Source organism: Ixodes scapularis, unplaced genomic scaffold, assembly GCF_016920785.2.
Source record: "Ixodes scapularis isolate PalLabHiFi unplaced genomic scaffold, ASM1692078v2 ptg001458l_1__unscaffolded, whole genome shotgun sequence".
Classification (NCBI taxonomy): Eukaryota; Metazoa; Arthropoda; class Arachnida; order Ixodida; family Ixodidae; genus Ixodes; species Ixodes scapularis.
The window spans coordinates 93,873-115,586 of record NW_024610152.1 but is presented as its reverse complement, the minus strand read 5'-3'; the positions used below and the strand labels follow the sequence as shown (position 1 = coordinate 115,586).

At 47.1% G+C, this 21,714-nt stretch overlaps 1 protein-coding gene across 1 annotated transcript in view; it reads right to left on the bottom strand.

Moving 5' to 3' along the window:
• The window catches only part of LOC8023418 (little elongation complex subunit 2), a 38,723-nt gene extending 20,698 nt beyond the window's left edge, over positions 1-18,025 (bottom strand). The window contains exons 1-8 of the mRNA XM_040220567.2: positions 17,827-18,025; positions 14,324-14,470; positions 13,202-13,358; positions 11,463-11,579; positions 11,126-11,251; positions 10,519-10,647; positions 4,517-4,664; positions 2,225-2,364 (exon numbers count right to left, since the gene is read on the bottom strand). Coding sequence (XP_040076501.1) covers positions 2,225-2,364; positions 4,517-4,664; positions 10,519-10,647; positions 11,126-11,251; positions 11,463-11,579; positions 13,202-13,358; positions 14,324-14,466 — 960 coding nt within the window. The 5' untranslated portion in view covers positions 14,467-14,470; positions 17,827-18,025. The remainder of the gene's footprint in view (positions 1-2,224; positions 2,365-4,516; positions 4,665-10,518; positions 10,648-11,125; positions 11,252-11,462; positions 11,580-13,201; positions 13,359-14,323; positions 14,471-17,826) is intronic.
• Between the last annotated feature and the right edge of the window lie 3,689 nt (positions 18,026-21,714).

Here is a 21,714-nt window from a genome sequence, read left to right as displayed (position 1 = left end):
TCTTCCAGAGAGCACGTGCAGTGGGCGTCGCATACTATGCTCTGTTCACCCTTAAGCTCAGACTGCAGTTAATGCCACAAGCACAAGAGCACGAGATTGTCACTTTTAAACATTCTTCCGCAGAACGAGCGCTCGCGCTAGAAAGGCACGTATCCAAGCAAGGAGCTCAGGCTAACTCGAACTTGAACCTTCAGCTGTAGTCTCAGCATAAGGGTAAACGAAATTTACAATAACCCAAAGAAAAGAGCAGGTTATTAACGCCGTGGCGTAGCTCGGTGGTAATGTCTTTGCTTTGCAAGCAGCAAACCCAGGTTTGATTCCCGCAGGCAGTGGGCGATCTTGTTCAAGGACTTTAAGACACCGACGGCGGACGTCCTACATCACCAACTACAACAACGGGCGTCGTTTCCAGTGGTGGGAAAAGCCCATAGCAGCTATCACTGTAAAACATATTTAGCTGGAAGACAATAAAAAAAAAACTTTCAGCCTTTCCACTCTGGTGAAGAAGGAAGACCAGCGAAGCTGTACTATGGTGGGATGACCTCAAGGACGACTTCTTGGACGACCTCAAGGACGACGTCTAGAGAACGACATCTAGGACAATGTCTAGGACGAACTTGAGGACGACTTCTAGGACAACCTCGAGGATGACGTTGAGGACGACCTTAGGGACGACATCTAGGACGACGTCAAGGACAATGCCTGGGACGACCTCAGGGATGACGTTTAGGATTACCTCAAGGACGACCTCAAGGACGACTTCGAGGACGACCTCGAGGACAAACTCTCGGATGACCTCAAGGACGACGTGCAGGATGATCTCGAGGACAACCTCTAGGACGACGCTTAGAGAAATTCAGCCTTTCCACTCTGGTGAAAACCAGAGTGGAAAGGCTGGAGAGGTTGCCGCCATCTATGAGCGACAACGGCAACAAGACAACCGGCAAGCCGATTGTCTGGTTGCCGCTGTCGCTCATAAATGGCAGTAGCTGTCCAGAGTTTTGTGTCAACATTTATTTGGTGATGGACACGAAACTGGGGAAACTAGCCCTTAAGAGCTCTGTGGTAAAAACTGGACTGACGTTGGCATCCGCCGTAAAGTACAAACGTTTGTCCACACATGCTCTTAAAACTATGCTGTCCTTGGAAATTTAGTGTTTCACAGGAAAATGATTTGAAAACATCCATAAAATAACAGAAGAAAAATCTTTGCATCCTTTTGCTCGTCAACTGAACGCTGGGAAAAACCGCCATTTGGGCGTCCCAGGTGCATGACTGTCACAGAGATGTCTAGCAACATTGTAACACTGACACACCTCAATCCTCCTGGGTCGAAATAAAGGTTATATTATTATAATTATCACAGTAGCAGCACTGTAACACAATTGTAACATAATTCTTCTTTTATGTCAACCTATTTTCATGTGAAAGAAAACTAGTCAATAGCCAGCATTGTGTTTGTGTGTGTCTTGCATATGTCCTTGTAGTTATCTACCACATCATCCAACTACACACCTTGCTACAATGGCAGGTGCTAGAGCATGACAAATGCACATTCTGCGGGCTGCAGATATGGGTGCGGCCATTACGCAAATTCTTTATTTCTTTGGATTTTGCAGTCAAAGCCTGGGGGAACATTTCTTACATGTATAGAACCCCCCTACACACACACAACTGTGACTCTCCAATACAATCAAATTAAATGGCCTGGAAGCAATTATCAAATACTGTATTATTCAGAACTACTACTAAATTATTCTGAGCACCATATTTTCATGACACCAGTCAGGCACATAGCCATGATTTTGTTTCAAGGGGGGGCCCGGCCATGAAAAAATGCTGCATGAGGGGGAGGGGGGGAGAGGAGGTCCCAGCGAAAATGGAAGATTTCAGGGGGGGCCCAAGCCCAATGCCCCCCCTCCTGGCTACGTGCCTGACACTAGTTATGGGCATACCTTGAATGCTCGCTCCAGCCTAACATAACAGAGACGTCAACAAAATTACAGATGTTTTGCCACTTACATATAAAAATGGTATCATCGATAGTATATGTACTGATGGAAATGATATTTGCATTGCAATGCATTTGCATCAGTAGATACAAAAGATGCCACCTGTATGTGTGGCAAAATGTCTGTATTTTTGTTTATGTCTGTGTTATGTTAAGCTTGAGTAAACGTTTTTAATGGTGAGTTCGCCCGGCTTTTGAAACATTTTTGCATACCTTGGATATGGTAGAGCTGGGGCAGGTCATGCAGATGCGCGCTGCAAAGTCGTAGCAGAGCTGATTTTTACGTCGTTTGGAGAATGCAGCCGAGGGAATGGCAGCGTCCAGGCAGGCCACGTTGTGACCGCTTTCGGCATCTGCATATTGTTGTCCACATGTGAACGGTCCCCGAAAGCACCTCGTCGTGCTTTCAATGTGGACCAGCACACCCTTATAAAGCTGGCAATGCACCAATACAGGCCCAAGTTGATCAAATCTCAAGCCTAAATAACCCAGGTCGTATCCTCAAATGATTGGTGGCCCACAAGCTTTTGCACACAGTTCAGTCGCTCTAATGAGTAGTTCCCAGCTTATTTTATGGTACGAGACATTTGGGCCACACTACATTACACTTGCCTTGTTACTTTCACTCCATTATTTGAGCGCAACCAACATATAGCAATATATATATATATATCCCCACAAAAAAAAAACAGGGGTTCTGTTGTTTTTAAAACGATAGCTTTACAAGCGACACTTTGCAGAAATTTCGACCTTGTGAGCTGTTGTCATGCTGCAATGGCAGGGGTGGCCAAGCTGCGGCTCGCGAGCCGCATGCGGCTTTTCGCGTGTTAAAGTGCGGCTCGCGGCTCCCTCCCCTAGCCCCCCCACACACACACACACGCACACACTCCCCCGCCTCCCTCCTGTTCACACGAGCACTTCCCCCAAAAGAAAAATGAAACGCTTTTTAAATCGAAAGACATGTTGAGGTTCGGCAGTCTTGTGTTTGTTTGTCGGATAGATCGAAAGTAATTCGAGTTTCGCTTACTGCTCTGGACAAGTCCCCCCCCCCTACCCCCCCCCCCCCCCCCCCGGCTCTTGGAAGTTTCGTGGTTTTGTTTGCGGCTTTTAGGCTGGGTCAGCCCGGCCACCCCTGTGCAATGGTAAAACAATTTTCTCCGCCCTTGGCGCGAGGGCAGGAAAGTCGAGTTTTCTCGTCGGTTGCGCAGTGCGGGGAGATAGAGAGGTATCCCACCACTAACGACGCGACAAAAGAAGAGCCTTCCAGTCGTCTGCTTGAAAGACTTGTTTTCAAACATTGCTTGTGTTACGCAAAATCCCACTTTGGCAGTATATTTTTTTTAACAATACTATTATTTCTTGGAAGGAATACAATAGGAGCGGCACAATTCAACAGAGTATGAACAATGATAGCACAACGTGGTCACGTTCCAATACAACACTACGATAGGAAATACAGATTAGAATCGACATCGGACAAGGCTTGGGTCAAAGCAAGTTGAAATCTGGTTGCTACACGTAATGTTGGATGGTTTTATGAACTTCCACCATGCCTATCCACTTACTTCAAGGATCGCCAAGCACTGGTGGCAGTCGTCAGTAACATTCACGACGGCTATGAGAATTATCTACGTCGCACCTGTCTTCAGCTATGTGGCGGCACCATTCCACCCGCATTGCGCGACCGTGTTACAGGTATCGATTTTGTTTCTTCACACATTGTAAGCGAAAAATACACTACATTTTTACAGCAGAGCTATTAGGGGCTAGGTTCTCCTAGATTGTGTCTGGTACCAAACAAATGTCGACACAACAATCTCGTTGTCGACACAACAATCTCGTTGCCGCCACTGCTCATAGACGGCGGTAGCAGTCCGAAGTGTTGTGTTTGCCAGTTGTCTTCTTGCCGTCATCGCTCATAGATCGTGGCAACCTTTCTAGCCTTTCCACTCTGGCTTGCCGACTTGCGGGCGGCCATTACTTCATTCCCAACATACTACAGCTGCGCTGGTCTTCCTTCTTCACCAAAGAAAAATTTTTTTTTTTCAGAAATGTGTTTAAATGGAAGCTAACATAGATTTTGTGTTAGTCCTTGACATGCGTGTCCCATCATGCGACTCATGGAATGAGGCTGTGGAGTCACATGGCATCAAAGTGTCAAGAATGCTATTGGATTTAGTAACATTGAGCGTCCCTTTATGTGTAGTGTGAAGACACATGATGTCAGGTCACATGACACTGTGACATCACTTGACACTATGTGACCATGCTTCATGTCAGGTCACATGATGTTTTGTGTTAATCAGACTGCCAATAAAAACCCACTGTTTCCCATTCTCTGCAATCTACCTATGACAGTTTGGTCAAGAGAATGAGACACAGCTGCCAATTTGTTTTTGACAATGATATTGTTTCTTTTTCTTGCAACAAGTGACAGCATGGTTACTGCTTGCTGAATGAAGCCTCCACCTCGGGATGAGAGCAAAGACTGAAGATGTGCCGCACCTTGTTTGACACGGAGTGGAAGCTCCCAGGGGCTGTCAAACTCGGGCCCATGATTGTTCAGCAGCACCACCATTGTCTCCAACTCCAGCAGCACATTGGCCCGATGCTCAAGAGCAAGGCGGAAGCCCACACTGTCTTCGCTCAGCGGCTGAGGAGGCCAAAGCACACGTAGGCCCCGAATCAAACCAAAACTCAATCCCCCCAGGCTGATATGCACCCAACAATTCGAAACAAATTTTGTAAACCTCCGATTACTGAAAGGAGTGCAAAAAAAGTGAAGCTATACTCTGCTTCATCTTTTATTTGGATGCAGGCAATGCTACAAGCTCATGGGACCAATCAAACAGTTTCAAAAGTGCAAGTCACTGGGTCTTCCCTGTACATGATTGGTTCAGCGATGAGATAACATGTAGAAAAATGTGACGAACACCATGTTGGTGCACTTTGACGCTGTACGATTGGTCCCATCAACTCATAGTGTCAGCTGCATCCAGACTTGAGGGGAAACGAAGTAGAGCTGATGACAGACCGACACAGAGCCCATGCTTGTGCTAGTTCCTATTTCCATGTTGTTGGCTCAGCATAATCCTACATAATATATAATGAGTTGATCCGTGTATGATCTGCTTTGAATCCCCCCTCACACAGTGACTTTGGATGCCCTTGAGGCCATAAAATTAAACAAAATAACTGATCCGATTAATAGTGTAAGCATTAAGGAGGGACACTACCCAGAAAAGTCAACTTCTGTACCGCATGCTTGATTTCAATCAAGTTTGCAGTGGAAGTTTATAAAAGCAGCAAGACCATCACTGCCAAATTTCATTGTCCTACGGCAGAATACCGCGCATCTACCCCCCCATTCCACACTAAGCACCCATTCCAAAATTTGTTAGATCTGAGAAAATATGCATGGTACATTGATATGTCAAATTTTTTCGTGATTATTATCTCTCGATTTGGAGTGGGCGCTTGCCCGGTATTTTACGGTGTGTCAATTCTGAAACTCGTTACGTATGTTACAATATGGAAGTCAGTGTGTTTGCTTAGGAAAACTATTGTCTTAAAATAAAATAAAAATTTCAGATTTCTATGTGTGATATAGTCATAGGAATACCCATAGCACATACCCAGCTAGTTATTTTGCAATACTGCATTGTTTTTCATAAGTATAACTCCATAAGAAGATTAAAATGTTTTTTTATCTCTGCTTTTTTACAAATGTGTTTTTTTTAGTATGACAGAATGTAAAAGTAAAAAAACTAACCAGCCAGGCCCGTTCCTCACAAAATTCTGTCCCAAAAAACCACCTAAGAATAATTCTCAATTGTGTAAAAGGAAAACAAGTTTTCCTAAAGTGAAATTTATGCCGAAAAGTGGAATGGAGAAAAATGCATTCAAACTGCTGTCTCAGTAAAGTAACTTTGTTCTAAAAAAGACAATATTTATGGTATTGAGGGGAAGCTTCAACTACCGTATTTATTTGAATATAAGGCGAGGTTTTTTTCCAAAATCCGTAGTCTCAAAGTCATACCTCGCCCTATATAGGAAGCTCACTATAGCAATATGGCGATTTTTTTACTTTTTCTTGGGTCCTTCAACTGCCCCCTCATTTTGTAATCGTGACCGCCTTATATTTGACTAAATATGGTATGAATTTTGTGCGCACGGTCGACCATGTTGATCAAAACTGGTAGCAAGCGAAAGCCCGCAACTCTGACACTACCATCCACTGATCTCTATGACAATTGCTGGATCGCGCTTCCCCTCTACACAAATGCGGCCACCGGACGACCATCTTGGGCCACCAAGAAATCAGCCGGGTGAAAGCCGCAGACACATTGCAGATGTTGCGGAGGCTGAGCGGCAGCGTGCTGGAAGAAACATTTTCTGCTCGTTCGCCGTCATACACCAAAGAAATTTTTTTCGTTTCCATGAGTTCTCAAAGGCAACAACGACCGTTCACACAAGGTTTTAAAAAATCTTTTTCGGCAAATGACAACGAACAAGCAGAAAACGTGTCTCCCAGCACACTGCCGCCCAGCCTCCTCAACTTGCACCCCACTGATTTCTTGATGGCAAAAGATGGCTGTCCAGTGGCCGCATTCGTGGAGCTACAGTGGAGCAGGGAAGCGCGATCCAGCAATTGTCAGAGAGGTCAGTGTTACCATTCCTGATGTGATGTCACGCAATGACCAGCCATTCATACTTGCGAAATTTGGTGTGCAGTTTCGTATTTGTGACAATGCGGCAAGTGCTCTGGCAACCTATAGCACCATTGGCAGTGCCATCGCATCCTCACGAGGCAACATTTCACAAAAAGCTTTTCACTTATTGTGGGACTGTGCCGGGGCCTCGCGAGAATGCGTGGGAGCACGTGCGACACTGCCGCCCGAACTCCGGCCAACTACGTACATTGAATCAACAAGACCAAGCACCCCAGTGCTCAGTGATGCAAAGGAACCATCTCTCGTTGCATTTCTCCTATCTTCCGGGATTGAGAGGCTTATTTAAGCATCGTCACCCCGCTTCACTCTCCCCTCTCCCTCCCCCTTATTTAACCATCATCCCACCTAACTCTCCCTCTTCTCCCACCCTCCGCTCCAAGTGAGGCTGCCAAGCCAGGCATGTTGATTATAATAAATATGTTTTCAACAATAACTTCATGCTCTTTCTCTGATCTAACTCCCTGGCTCCTGTCATCATTCCGCACATGGTGTCAGAAGTGGAATATGGTATGTGGAACTCCAGCTGACGGGTAATGTTGTCAAAAATCAGCGTTGCTTTGGGCAACGACTAGATGTGTTCATGACGGCAACAGAACCCGTTACGAAATAAAAGGACCTGCAGAAGGTGGCGCTGCTCCTTCGTGTCACGGGGGAAGAGGCTCAAGAGGTTTACAGCACCTTCCAGCTTGAAGAGAAAGTAATGTACACTCAAGTCATTGCCAGGTTTAAGAAGTACTGCAAGCCGATGAAGAATGAAACCTGAGAGAGATGCGTCTTCAGAACCCGCCTGCAGATAGACAATGAGTCGTTCTAACAATTCTGACGCGACGTGCAGCTGAAGTAAAACGCTGAAGAAGAGGTCACCTCCACTCCAGCATTCGCTCTGCTAAAGTGGGAAGAGGTGAAAGAAACTTCCACTTCATTCTTGACCTGTCACCGACTATAGCCAATGATTCGGGACCAGATCGCATGTGGAACCGCCAGCAAGAGTTACATCAGAGAATTCAGGTCAGTACCAAAGGTGGAAACGAGCCGAGACAAAACCGGATCCACCTTTGTCTCGCTTTGAATAATCACTTTGAAGCCCATTATGCAGTACACACATCACTGTCCACTGACCGTGCACCCGAACATAAAGGAACTGATGCTCCAGTACCTTCGTCGAGCAGCGTCATTACAGACAGACCCGTGCATACAGGGCAGTTGTCTAGATTAATGAATATTCCTGTCCGACGATCAACGTGTGTATGAGAGCCACCCCAGCAGCTTTGGTACGACGAACATTACAAGCAGCACTTTTAACTTTATTTCACCCTCTCTTTTAAAGGAAGGGAGATTTATGAGTGCTGGCTAGTGCTCCGGCAACCTACAGCACCATTGGCATCATTGGCAGCACCACCACACCCCCACAGGGTATTTAAGCATCATCGTATAAAACTTCATGCTCTCCCTCATGAAAATGCCTGGCTTCTGTCAATATTTGATACAGTATTTATGCTCATAATTGATATTAAATATATTGGGGCATCTTTTAATGAAATAAATATCACATCTAGAATGTGAATAAGATATTCAATTTGTATTTTATTTGTTGATCATTTATTCAGTACAGTAATCCCTCATAATAACAAAGTCAGCAGGACAGCGAAAAAATTCGATATAAGCGGTAATTTTATAAACGCGATAAATCCAAATAAACAGTGCCAGCAGCCTTCGAGGCGGATGGGAACACTGAAGAATACTCTGACCGTATATTTAATCAAACAAACCTTGGTCATGAACACGACACGCGGCAGCTTCACCGTAAAAAAAAATAATTAAGCAAAGTTTGCTGATAATTTTATCCGGGCATCAGTTCTCGAACTGCTCCGGGCACTGCAAGAACACTGCCACCGCCACTGCACTTAACTTTGTTTCAAAGCAGGCGTAGAATGTTTCGCATCTCCGCAGTCGACGGCGTTTCCCAAGGTGCCTCTCCAATGTCGCTTCGTGTTTACCCTGGCCGCACACAAGGTCTACTATCACAGCATCCGTGGCAGGAGCAACAATGGTAACATCCGCATTGACAAGCGCGAACGAATCAAAGTTATCCTAGGTGGCTTTGCCAACATGTTTTCAAACACTCCTGTAGAGATTGTTGCAGCTCAGATAATCATGCGCCGGCTCGGCAAGCATGCTCGCGAAAGAAAATCTGGCGGTCACAAAGCAGTTGGTGATCTTTCACCTTCGGGTCGCGAGCGTGCTTTCTCTTGCATGAGGATCTTCTCGAACCTGTCCACTACCTTGCTTGTTCTGCAAAACGGTGGACAGTGTCGAACGGCCGATGCCGAAATGTTAAATTCTTTGGCACTTTCGGACTTGGGCTCACCACTTTTCCCAACCTCGCAGATCTAAGCGACCTTTGGTAAATGCTCTTAATCTCCCATAAGATGCATGTGCGTGTAGTACTCCGCAGGTGCACACGTTAGGGGCTCCCAAAGGGATGATCTCCTCCGACCTCCATCGCTCCCTCGACCCGATTCCAACAAGAGTTGGGCAGCGCTGGCCGCGGGCGCCGTGAGTAGCGTTTTAACGTGGACGCTGCTCCTGCTGTGCCGCTGCCCGCGTCGGCACATCGGCATCGGAAGCGGCGCTCTGCGCGCTCTGCCCTTTGTCACTTGTTTACTCCGTTTTCTTGTTTGCCGTTTTCCAGCTTGACAGGACGCAAGGGTCTCCATGAACCCCTGTGTAGGCTTGCATGCTTTCGGCGCTGCGGCCTTCGTAATAAGGGTGGTAGCCCACCGATGCACATAGAATAATCCGGTTAAAAATGTGTGCACTTTGGTCGGGGCCACGTGGAACTTCGATAAAAGCGATAATTCGAAAAATGTGATTTTCTTATAATGAGGGATTACTGTAGGGTGTGAATATCTGCTAAATAATGAATATGCGAGAAAGTAAAATGACGAGCTCAAGCCCATGAGCTCGGGGATCTCTAGAAAGCATAGTTGATAAGCTAGCATCACATGTCCTGTATCAACCAAGAGAACCTAGGTAATCTTTTCTTCCTCCACTGATATTCCTGCACCGATACGAAAAGTTTGTTTTTAATTTTCTGCAATGTCACATGTCACGCAGGCATGTCAATATGCAAAAGTACAAACTCGGTTTTGCACGATTGATTTTTCCTGCTCAACTACTACAAAGAAGTTACCTCTACTACTACCAAAAATACAGCAGTCCCAAGAGCTTTGTTATAAAGGCGTTTGACTTCAGTAGAAGCTGCAGAGTGGCACACCACTGCAGCTTCCGTAGACAGGCTGCAGTTTCATATTTATTGATCCATGTACCTTTGATGCCCATTGCGCAGAAGCAATGGGCATCGGAGATACATGAATCAATAAATATAACAACTTTTGCAACAGGACGGAAGTTTGCGCCACTTAGCTCATAATACCAACTTCACTAAAACGCGCATTCATTTATTGAGAATATGCCCTACGTGGACAAGGCTTCATGAGAATTCCAAACCTATTTCTAGACGTTGACCCCGAAGTAGAAGGTGCATGTTTCCAAAGTGCTCAGTTGGGTCCTGCAACAAAAATACTGCACCAAAGTTTGTTTTTCTTTAATTTTTTTCGAGGAAAGTTCATTTTGTGAGGTACATGTCCTATTCAGACACCTAAAAGAAATGCTTTTCAAAAAGTCAAACTTAACAACAAAAAAAAAAGCAAGAAAATTGGGAAGGAGAACTTTTGAAGAAAGCCCCAAACCATTCCTTCCAGTTTAACTCACCCCGATGCTTGGGTGCACGCCGGCTTCTTTTGTATCCTTGCACAGGAACCTTCGGGCCAGCTGCCCGTAGTCAATCTCCACGGAGCAGTCTTCGTCTAGTGCAGGACGCATCAGGACCGGACAACGACCCTAGGGACGATGGGAAGAGGACATCACTACCTTGACCAAAGATGGCCGTTCGTCTCCTTCGGCACTGTGTTTATACGGTGGTGTCGGCAGTCGGTGACAGCAACGGGGGGCAAAGACAGGGGAAGAATGTGATGAATCGTAAGCACCGACATCAATGGTCCCGAAAGAAAGTAAAAAAGAGTGATGGGAAAACAAAAGAAAAATGCAGACATCTTGCTGGGTGCATACGTTTGGCTACAACACGCCAAAGTATAGGAACTCGTCACGCAACGGGTTTGTGTGCAATTCGCTCGATCTCCCGCAACAAGCCCTTGCTGTCTCCACAAAAGCAGGAGGGTGAAGACGACCTACGAATGTTGCACACTTGGAATGCTTTCAAGGAATGCCAAGCAGGCAACCAATTTTTTTTTAAATATGTCGTTCAGTGCTACTGCGCACATGAGAAGGGTTTGGGACATGGTCGTTCCACTCCCCCTACCAACTGCAGGGGCGTCGCGAGGAGTCGGGGTAGGCTCTCGTTCAGGCAGTCCAGGGGTAGCTCAGAGTGTGGCTCGAAGTGGCTCGGGTAGTGCAGCAGGCGCTCCAAGTCTTGGCGCAGACACTCCTGCACACACAGCACGGGCCCGCGTGATCGCTCCCGGGCAAATTCGAAAACTTGGGAGTTTTGCCAGCTTATTCTGAGGGTCTGACACTGAACAGACTGCTCGTAGCTGCAGCTCATAACATAATTAGTGCATGAAAGTAAGACAGAACCTCCAAATGCCTTTGGACAATGCTCCCCAAAAATCAAGAGTGTAAAGACATTGGAATGGCACCTTGGCAAAGCGCAGCGCTTCCGAATGGATGATGCTGTAGCTCTCCCGGACGTCAGGCAGGTCTCTGAACGAGGCCGCAAACTCCTTCTGCTCTTCGACAACCCGCTTGTGCAAATCCTGCGCAGAGATGGATGGATGGACGGATCAATGGATGGTAGTGGCTAAGCCCTTCGTAACGGGTGGTAGTGTGTGCCACCTAACCTAGGAACATGCGTATAAACGTGTAGTCAGCCCAGAAACATGAAGTCTGAACGTGATGATTGTCACAAGTGAGGGTATTCTGAGCCTCGCCAGGCATCTACTGCGTTTAGCGGTGTCCTTCGAGACAGTGTTGCTTTCTCGGATAAATTGCCTTACATATGTAATTATCTAAGAAAAATAGAATAATAAAAATATGCAAAATGAAATCTACGCCTGAACTGTGCCTGAACTTGAGAAGTAGGTGCAACTTGGGAAAAGAGAAACAACATAGACTCTGAAAAGCATTGTATGCCTGGCCTTAGAGCCACTGAAAAGCTAGAATATTGACACTGCACCGCCCGATTGTCTCGTAGTTGCCGCCATTTTTCTGCGAAGAGCAGAGCCGGCACAATCGGTGATAGTTAAGGCGAGAGTTGGGGTGGCCGCATGACAGTCTGTTGTCGCAAAAGTGACCCGTTCAGAGCAGTCGCTTCGAGACCGATTTTTCAGACAGGTCGCCAAGCTGCCGTGCTGCAGAGCCAATCAGCGGCGCCTCAGATTTCTTTATACCAAGCGGCACCCTAATTTAAACGAGCGCCTGAAAAAGGACTCGGCCCTGCAGCAAATTCGTGCCACTTTTAGCTGAACTACTGTACCACGGAAGCTTGAGTGAGCGCACGGAGGTGTAGCAATTGTGCTCGCATTGCACAGTTCCAAAGAATGTAGGTCAATATAACGAGTCTTTCTCGTATGGCCAAAAACGAAGCATCTGTAGCAGTGCGACAACGAACACAAGAAAGCAGCGGAGCGTGAACCTAAGCTGTGGTGGGAAGGATGGAATCTACAGCGGCTCCTAAGAGCTTCCGAGAAGCGACCCGCCTATTGCCCGCAGTGTGGACGTCGATGGTAACTTGTTGCACGTCGCTAGTCGGTCGCATGATTGCTGCAAATGAACGCGCCTCATCGGTTAGAAAATTTAACTTTTGGAGCTTTGGACAGAGTGTCACGGAGCTTGGGCGACATCATTTTTCCCCGTCACAGACTGTTTTAACATTTCTAGAGGACGAAAAACTGTTTCACATGCTTTGGGATAAAGCTTTGGATAGCTGGAAAATTAAGAGTTTGAGCGACAAGATGGCCGACGACGAAAGTGTGAAAATGCCGACGAGCAGGTGAGTGACTTCCATGCTTCGAGCCGAGAAGTGACAAAAATAAAAGAATCGGAAAAAAACGCACACACTCACACATAGACGTACACACCATCTCAAACTTGGTAAACTATTTATTTCACATACCCGCCTTTCCTACACAGTGATGCCTCTTCGCCGTTTGCATTGATGAGAACAAAAAAGAGTGTTTGTGAAATAAATCAATTGCTAAGTTTGAAAGAACGTGTGTGTATGTCCCATTCCTTTCTATTTTTGCTTAGTCTCAGTCTGAAGCACCAAAGATGGCTGAGGTACTCCGAAGCATATCTTGCTCAGTGGCTCCAGCCCGGCCTTACCCAGCAGACTTCGCAAGCCGCAACGAGCGTGGCGACATGGTCGCAAGGCACTCACAGCTAGGCAGGCAATCTCCTCCTGCTCCAAGGCAGTGGGTTCGCCAACAACCCTGTGCTGGTACATTTGCAGCAGACGCAGGTACAACAGGTGCTCCTGACGGCTCAGGCTCGAGAAGCGGGGGCCCTTTTCCGGGGACTGCCTGCCCGGTGAACCCCTGCAGACGAAGAGGTTCGCACGCAGGTTTTAGAGATGCCCGTTGCTTGGCACGACTACGGGGCCTGAAATGCGACTGCGACTGCTGTGTTCATCGCGTCTTCGATCATGGTCCCTCCATTTCCACCTGACGATGTTGCAGAGGTGTCATGCTGTCGTCTGCCGCTATCCTGACAGAGGCACGAAAGCAGAGATGGACCCTGCAGATGACCATTCTGCCGCAGGTCGCACTCGAGCTTAACAGTTCGCGGCAACTTTAACAAAACAGGTTGGGACACTACGATGACAGCGATCGTTCGATTTTGCTCGCCTCTTTTACTGGGACTTCGATGACCAATCGCTAGGATTGGTAATGGAAAACATCAGACGGCATAAAGCGTCGGCTCCTGCGAGATAATTTGTTGCCATTTTGGGACTACATGCTAAACGCGCCAGTCAAAGATGCAATCTAGGCACTGCAGTGTGACCAACTACTTCCCCAGTTCTCTAACATGGTGTCCCACCAAAAAAACAGCACGGCTTGTCGAACTTAGTGAATCTGACATTTGTGCGGAAGTTTGTGACAGTGAAAGAACAACAGTCTGCTCTACTTCTTTAAGGTAAATAGCATTTGGACAGCCCTGTCAACACTCAACATAGGTTATATTGAAGGCTCTTGAATGGATGTAATGAAAATGGTCCACAGTGATGTCGCATTCTTTTACATATTCTCGCAAACCTAGCTGGCTGTTTTCCAGTCAAATTTTCTGCCAATCCCCACTCGAGGAGATGAACTAAACTTCCCAGATAGTTCTAGCTTTTCTTTGTTGAGAGGCACCCTGCTAAACATGCGGCAACCAATCTCCAACACACACCGGTCCCGGTGAAGTGATTGGCCCTCCCGTAAAAGCAAAGAGGAAAACAAAATGGCAAGGAGATGAACTCACGACAGAGTTCTCTCCAGAGATGAATTCGCAAGCCACAAACCTCGGGCGACCTCTTGCAGCAGGCCGAGGTCCCAGGCACTTCTTTTCCATCAGCTGAATAAACTGGTTATAGTAGGTGGCCTCTTCCTCTGCATGCAGGAGCGAGTAGTGCCTGTAGTCCCAGGCACTGAACGGGAAACTCATGTTCCTGGAAGGAAATCATGGCAGACTTAAAGGGGCAATGCAACAATATCCAGCTGGAATGTTTTTTTTCTTTATACGAGCTTACTGGCACTGGTGGGACCCAAGTATATATCGCACGAAACACGACTGACCAAGACACTTCTTCGTAGCAGCGTACTTTCATGAATAAGAGCGAGCGTTTTATTTCAACCTCTCCTTCGCAAAAGTTGACAACATGGCTCGGAGGTCGTGGCGGGAATGGTCCTCTGAGTGACTACATTTGAGTGCAGCTCATAGATTGGACTCGAGCATTGCACAAGCACTCAATTTTGGGCTCATGACAGTAGCTCGACAGGCATTCGTGAAGTGGCTCATGTCCAACCGCTGCAATGACGACGACAGCCGAACCCTAACAATGTCTGGAACTCGGCGTATGCCTGTGCTTTGGCAACCCAGTGCGTGGCGATGATAAACACTAGCGGCATGTAATCAGCACCAGGTCACGTGGCCGCTTGTTATGGCTGCAAGTTGGTGAGGGGGGGTGAACGCCGCTATTTTTCTTTAATTTCCTCCGAGATTACCATTGCGTGGCAAAAAAATCTAGCATGTTTCATTGCTTATAAACGTGAGGAATCCATTCTAAGCGGTATTTACACTGTTGGGACGCAGCATGGGTGAAATAATCACATGGGAGTCCCAAACTCAACTGGTCTTTTATGTCTAAGTACCCGTCCCCGGACATGAGCACGTTGCCCTTAACGATGCTCTCACCGAACAAGTGCACACGCTTGGCACGGATGCTGAAAGCCCGGAGCTCGCTCTTGAAGCTTTGTTACGCTCACACTTAAAGTGAAACGGAGAATAGAAGTTTTGAAAAGCACCGAAATGAAAACACAAGCAGTCACATTGAAAATGAGAATAAATTAAAGTGAGCACTTGTTTGTCATCAGCCAAAATCCTTGGTTAGAATAAATTTATATAGACTACACAAAAAAAAATGAGCACACAAGAATGACCATCGGTTCAGAATCGCCTTCAGCTTATTTTCGCCGGATGTGACTATCAAATGCCCAGTGTTGCCCACAAGAAACTATGCCCTGAATAGTTCCCGGTTTGTGCATCGTTTTTACCTTCTCTAGGAGGAGGCAATACTATACTCCGTATCATCTTACGATAAGACCTCGACGGACACAAGCCACCCCAATCGCTCTAGGGCTGTGAGCACATCACACGTCTATGCGCCTCGCATGTAGCTGCACCTTCTCGAAAGTCACGTGACACTCGACTGGCTCAGATGGCTCGTAGCGTCATCTGCAGTCCACCATAAAAGGAAACGGAGTACGTGTCAATTTTTAAAATTTTGGCCGAGAACAGAGAAGCTCGCCCCATCGGCAATAGTGGCCGTCCAATGCGTGATACAAAGAGCAAGTCAATTTCATCAGGCTTTATGTGCCTGCCTCATCCAGAAATTCATGCAACTATTGCAGTGCACCTAGACACAATCCTTACATCCCAAGAGCTTTTTTCCCTCCCTTAAAATGGTTTTTACTACAATTTTTTTTTTTAAGTTACAATGGCTTTTTAGCACTTAGCTTTTGTTTGAGGCAAACACAGTTAATGATTTTAAAATCTTGTTTCCACGAATTACTCGAGAGGTTATTGAGACCACAGGCAAGCTAGTGTGTAGTTACCATCTTGTTGAATTACCCGATATTGGGGCGAGAAACCTGGATAACTCCAAACCGTGAATGAGAAAGAAAAAGGTGACGGAAGGACAAAATCTCCAACTCTGCTAAAACTTTATTTAGGACACCTCTTATATACAGCCTACCCCAAGGTTGGCCTCTGCACACAAAAAGTCAATCCATTCACTCGGCTCAAACCCAAGCCAATCCCTGCTACGACCCCAGGACACTTCGGTCACTTTTCCCTCTTGCTCTGAACAAAGGCTGCGTGCAGTCTCATCAGCTCTCCCACATAGGCACTTAGAGAGACAACCGGGACGCCCTCCACCCCCGAAACAGACAAGTCACTCACGAGAAAAGAGTCAAAGTACAGGCTAGCTGGTGGAAATCAACCATTTTGTTGTTTACCCTGAGACTGGGGTTTTTTTTGAAGAGCAGAAGTAACAGAAAAAACAGACAGGTCTCAAACTCAGCTACACGTTTATTTCAACAACTTCCTCTTATATAGTAACCTCTCGGTGTTTGAACGATCGTTTAACAGAACACAAAAGGAATGTTAAAAATAATGCAGCAAATTCGGAGTTGGCTAAGCATCTGGAGGAGTGTAGAAACTGCACAACGGATTGGTCTGGAACGGATGTAGTTGTTAAGGAAAGCAACGATGTTAAAAGGGTGGTAAGAGAAACAATTAGGATTAGATCGTTTGGAAATTCCATTAGTCAACCTTCCATCCGAATAGGGAACCGCTGCAAGCAATTTTTACAGTTTTAAGTGTTTTTTTTTTTTTTTAGTCATCCTGAAAGGCTTTTTTGGTGCGTATTGCCTGTGGTGTGTACTGGTGTGTATTGTCTGTTTTCTACAATTTTGGAGGTGACCAGTTTTGAGTGGGATGTTGTTGTGGGCTATTGTCTTGTTTATTGTGAGGACACAAAAGAGTTGCTTGAAGTCTTTGTGAGGCGTATCTTCTGCTAGAACCTTTTCACTTGGAAACGTTGGGAGTGTCCGCTTCTTTTGCGATAGAGTGGAACCTGTAAAGTCACGGTGCAAAGGACAAGTCGTATGTGATTGGTTGTTGACGACGAGAACGAACTATATAAGAGGAAGTTGTTGAAATAAACGTGTAGCTGAGTTTGAGACCTGTCTGTTTTTTCTGTTACTTCTGCTCTTCAAAAAAAAAAACCCAGTCTCAGGGTAAACGACGAAATGGTTAGAAGTCACTCACCTTCACTTTGACACGTCCCCCTTTCTTTGAACAAAAGCATTTAACAAACTAAAAAATCGTCAAATTTCCAGTCGAACTCGCGCTACAACCTCGAGGTGGGCCCGGACTGAAGACGCAACGTCATTCAGATGACGGGACGCCTCCCGCTCTCCGGTACCTCTGATCAGAGTCCCGGCACTTCGCGTCTCATAAAACGGCCAAGTGCCGTACAGGTGGTAGAAAATAAATAAAAATATGTATACGTTTCAAGTTTTCATTTTGTCTCTTACTATCACGCCTGGAATAAAACCGCGAAACACAGTGTAAGCAGCGTAAGCTAAACTTGATGGTGAGCGGTTGTTTTCACACGAACGCGGAATGGAGCACATGGCCCATTCATTGGTCAGAACATCGTCGATCTTGTTTACATGCTCTTTAACTTCTTTCTGCTGTTTCCGCTACACACTAAAGCTTTCCCGTGGTCGGCTAACTTACGTGAAGGGTGACAGGGAATGTGTAGCTCTCAGAAACCAGTGATTTCGCTCATACGTCTGATGATAATCTATTTACAGCGTTCACACTCACAGTACACACGCACATCAAGTCGAAGCATAGGCATAGGTATGGTGCGTGGAACGCGTCTCCGACTGGTGTGTTTACCGCGGCCAAAAAAGTGGTCCCTCGATTTCCGCCTGATGACGTCATAAACATGTCATGTTGTCGCCGGTCGCGACCCTGGCGGCGTCTCAACAGTTGTGGTAAAAATAGCAGACGCCTGTTTTGCTGCAGGTCGCTTTCCATTGTGACAGTTCACGGAAACTAGGACAGCCGGAAGTTGGGACGCCTAAAGAAACGCTGTGACGACAGCGACACTCGCGTTGCGTCCGCTCGTGCTTTTTGCCAGCATTTCTACGGTCAACCGCCAGGATCGCTACAGGCACCAGCATGACACTCGCGTCATTTGTTGCCACATTGGGACCACTTTTGATGTATGGGCGGGATAAGGCGCTAAACACACCAGTCGAAGACGCAACCCCTGGACATTTCCCATAGGGCCAATGGAGTCGAGCTTTGTACAGTAGCGTGGTACTCAGGGTTTTAGGAGGCGGCACGCCCAATGGGAGAATACATGAAGATCGACACAACACGGCTGATTAAAAAATGAACGGCGAGTTCACACTTTTCAAAACTAGTCTGTCGTGAAGTTAGTAAAGCGCTAAACACTTAATCAAAGTTTTAATAATATCGGATGCGTGTGCAAATTTTTAGAAGGCAATTTCCAAGGCAATGGCGTTTGAAGCAGACGATTTTTGCTCGCAGCGGAGATGGGCTTTTCGGGTTGGCCGGAGCGGGTCACGTGAATGGTGTGACGTCGCCGTGTCGTCTGCTGCATGATGCCGCTCAGGCAATTTTATAAAAAAAGTTACGTCCTTGCATGGCACAAAACTTATCGCAAATTATTCTAAAATGTTCCATTATTATGTCAAAAACGATTGCCATTCCGCACATTCCCACAATACTGAAGAAACGGCGATTTTCTCACGTTCTCCGTGCATTTCTGACCGGAGTTGGAACCTCCGGGCGTTCGCCGCTAGTCGCCGAGAGGCGGCGTTCTAGATTGCGCTACTACAGAGCCGTATATTGGGAGAGTTTGGCCATTCATTGGTATCAATGGGGCGAAAATCTATTGGTCGAATAGTTGATTGACAGGCCGCTCGTGGCCAATCACAAGCCGCAAAACCTCCCCTAGCGGTGGTCGTGAGCCTCAAAAGTAAAGCAGGGTTCGGTAATTTCATTTTAGCGTCGCTAGAGTTAAAAAAGTTAACGCTCGGTGACTGAAAACTTGGTGCATGTGAGCTTTTCGTCATAGCCTTCTTTAATGGTAGAATAAACGAATGCGCACGCGGACACGTGCGTTGAAATAACGTAAACAAAAGTTTGTGTAGCCGCGGGAGTTCCGCCGTTCCGGTCTTGTTTGAAAAATGGGTCGTTGTTGTGCTCTGAAGTGCCGGAACAGAGCTTCCAGGGGAATTCACTTGTTCAAGCTGCCGAAATCCCCGAGGAGACGGAAACTGTGGCTTTCAGGAATCAGGCGTGGCGCGGGGTGGAAACCTCCCGACAGAACGTACCTTTGCGAGGTGAGGTATTGTTCATTGTTAATAATGTGACGCGAGCACGGTGGACGCGAGTGCACTGTGACGAAACCGTGTATTTTGTGATCTATTCTCTATTGCCGTGGAAGCGTCCTGTGCGCTTTCGCTTCACCGCAGAAAGACGAGTGGTTCAGGCCTGTGGCGGTCGTACGATGATGGATTTGTAAGATCGCGTATTTTGAAAGCGTGAGCCTCTCGTCAGCGGAATAACTGTACTGTGACGCGAGCGGCTGAATACACAGTTTTGACGTCTACCAAAACGTTATTCGCTGCAGGACCACTTCGAGCCCTCCCAGTTCCAGACGAGGTGCTCTGACGGCTGGAGGAGACTAAAAGCCACAGCTGTTCCGGGCTTGTTTCTGCATTCTGAAAGTCAAGTGAGTCCGTGTAACGAGGATAAGTGAGATTTTTGTTCTTTTGGTATTTACCTAGATTATGAGAGTGAATTAAAAGCAATAATTTATCTTGTGTTAAGATGTTTTTACTGATATGATTTGAAAGAGGCACAGGTGACCTATAATAATGTGGACTTGGTAGGCTGTTGACATCTCTGTTCCATGTCAGAGACCTTTTTTTTTTTTTTTTTAAATCTGAGTGGTCCTTGTGCAAGAGTGCATGAGACACCATCATTCAGTGTTGCAGCCTGACACAGCACAAAACCCCGCCTCATGGAAATGTAAGTCAAAACCCAATAACTCATATTCTGTTGCTTCTATTAAGTTAATGCATGAGGCATTCATCACTCTCAGCTGCCTTGTAATGTTATGACAGCCTCACCAGCTAAGTATTTGTCATGGTTCTTGCATGGCTTGGAGTGATCTCGTGAGGTGGGCAACACCCAATGGACCATTTGCAGAATTAGTGGTTCGAGAGTGCTTGGCTAAAAGACGAGAGTTCCCTGGCCGCAGGCACGTCCACTGCGTCCCGTTGGCGTATTGTGTCGCAGTGACTTAGATAGAGCTCCCCCAAAACCACTTTTGTCCCCCTTGAGGATTATCTTTCACCCCGAGGTAAATACAAAGAAGCCTTCGTCCCTCTCCGCTCGGCCAGCATGAAGAGAGAAAGGGCAACAAATCCATTTATTCTCGAACCCATATTTCTGCAAAACGAGGATTCTCCTACCGTGTTTGCAGCAACCAGCGGCCAGGACCTCCGGAGCGACCCTGCAGGTCGGCCTGCTCACGCAGCCGCTCCCCACCACCAGCGGGGCGTGCTTCGTGAGCATCTTCCAGGGTCCTGCGTACCCCCGTGTAGCAATACCACCACGCTCTTCGCCGCAGGTGACCAGTGACAACCAGCGCGGCCAGGCCAGCTCAGCTACCCGCGGCACCTTGGTGTCGGCACACTCCACCAGCTGGGTATGTGGTTCTTGCACGGCTTGGAGTGATCTTGTGAGGTGGGAATCACCCGATTCTCATACCGTGTTTGCAGCAACCAGCAGCCAGGACCTCTGGAGCGGCCCTGCAGGGCGGCCTGCTAACGCAGCCGCTCCCCACCACCAGCGGGGCGTGCTTCGTAAGCATCTTCCAGGGTCCTGCGTACCCCCGTGTAGCAATACCACCGCGCCCTTCGCTGCAGGTGACCAGTGACAACCAGCGCGGCCAGGCCAGCGCAGCTGCCCTCGGCACCTTGGTGTCGGCGGCCTCCACCAGCTGGGTATGTGTCATGGTTCTTGCACTGCTTGGAGTGATCTCATGAGGTGGGCAACACCCAGTTCTTGTACCGTGTTTGTGGCAACCAGTGGCCAAGACCTCTGAGCGAACCCTACAGCCTCTTTCTCCATCATCCGTTTTACCTAAACTCACTGAAGATGTCTTTCTTCAGATGAGCCGGAAGATCCAGCAGCTGGAGAACGAGAATCATCGCTTGGTGAGGCAGGCTGCCTTACAAAAGACAAGGGAAGCGACATTCCGGTCTCACTTGCACAAGTTCTTCACTGCGGACCAACTGGCAGCTCTATGGAGATCCGGCAACAGGGGGTCCAAGTGGTCTAATGAGACGGTGAAGAAGTCGCTGCAGATGCGATTTGCATGTGGCAGCTTGGGCTACGACTTGCTACTGGAGGGGAGCTTCCCATTGCCGTCGTCTAGAACTCTGGAGCGGCGGCTTGAAGGCAAGTTTGTTGTCAGGCCACTCAAATGCTTCAAAGCTCCCTGTTGATTATTTGCAGATATAATATCCTTGTTAGTAACTGTAGTGTTTTTGTATTTTACACAACTTATTTTTAAAT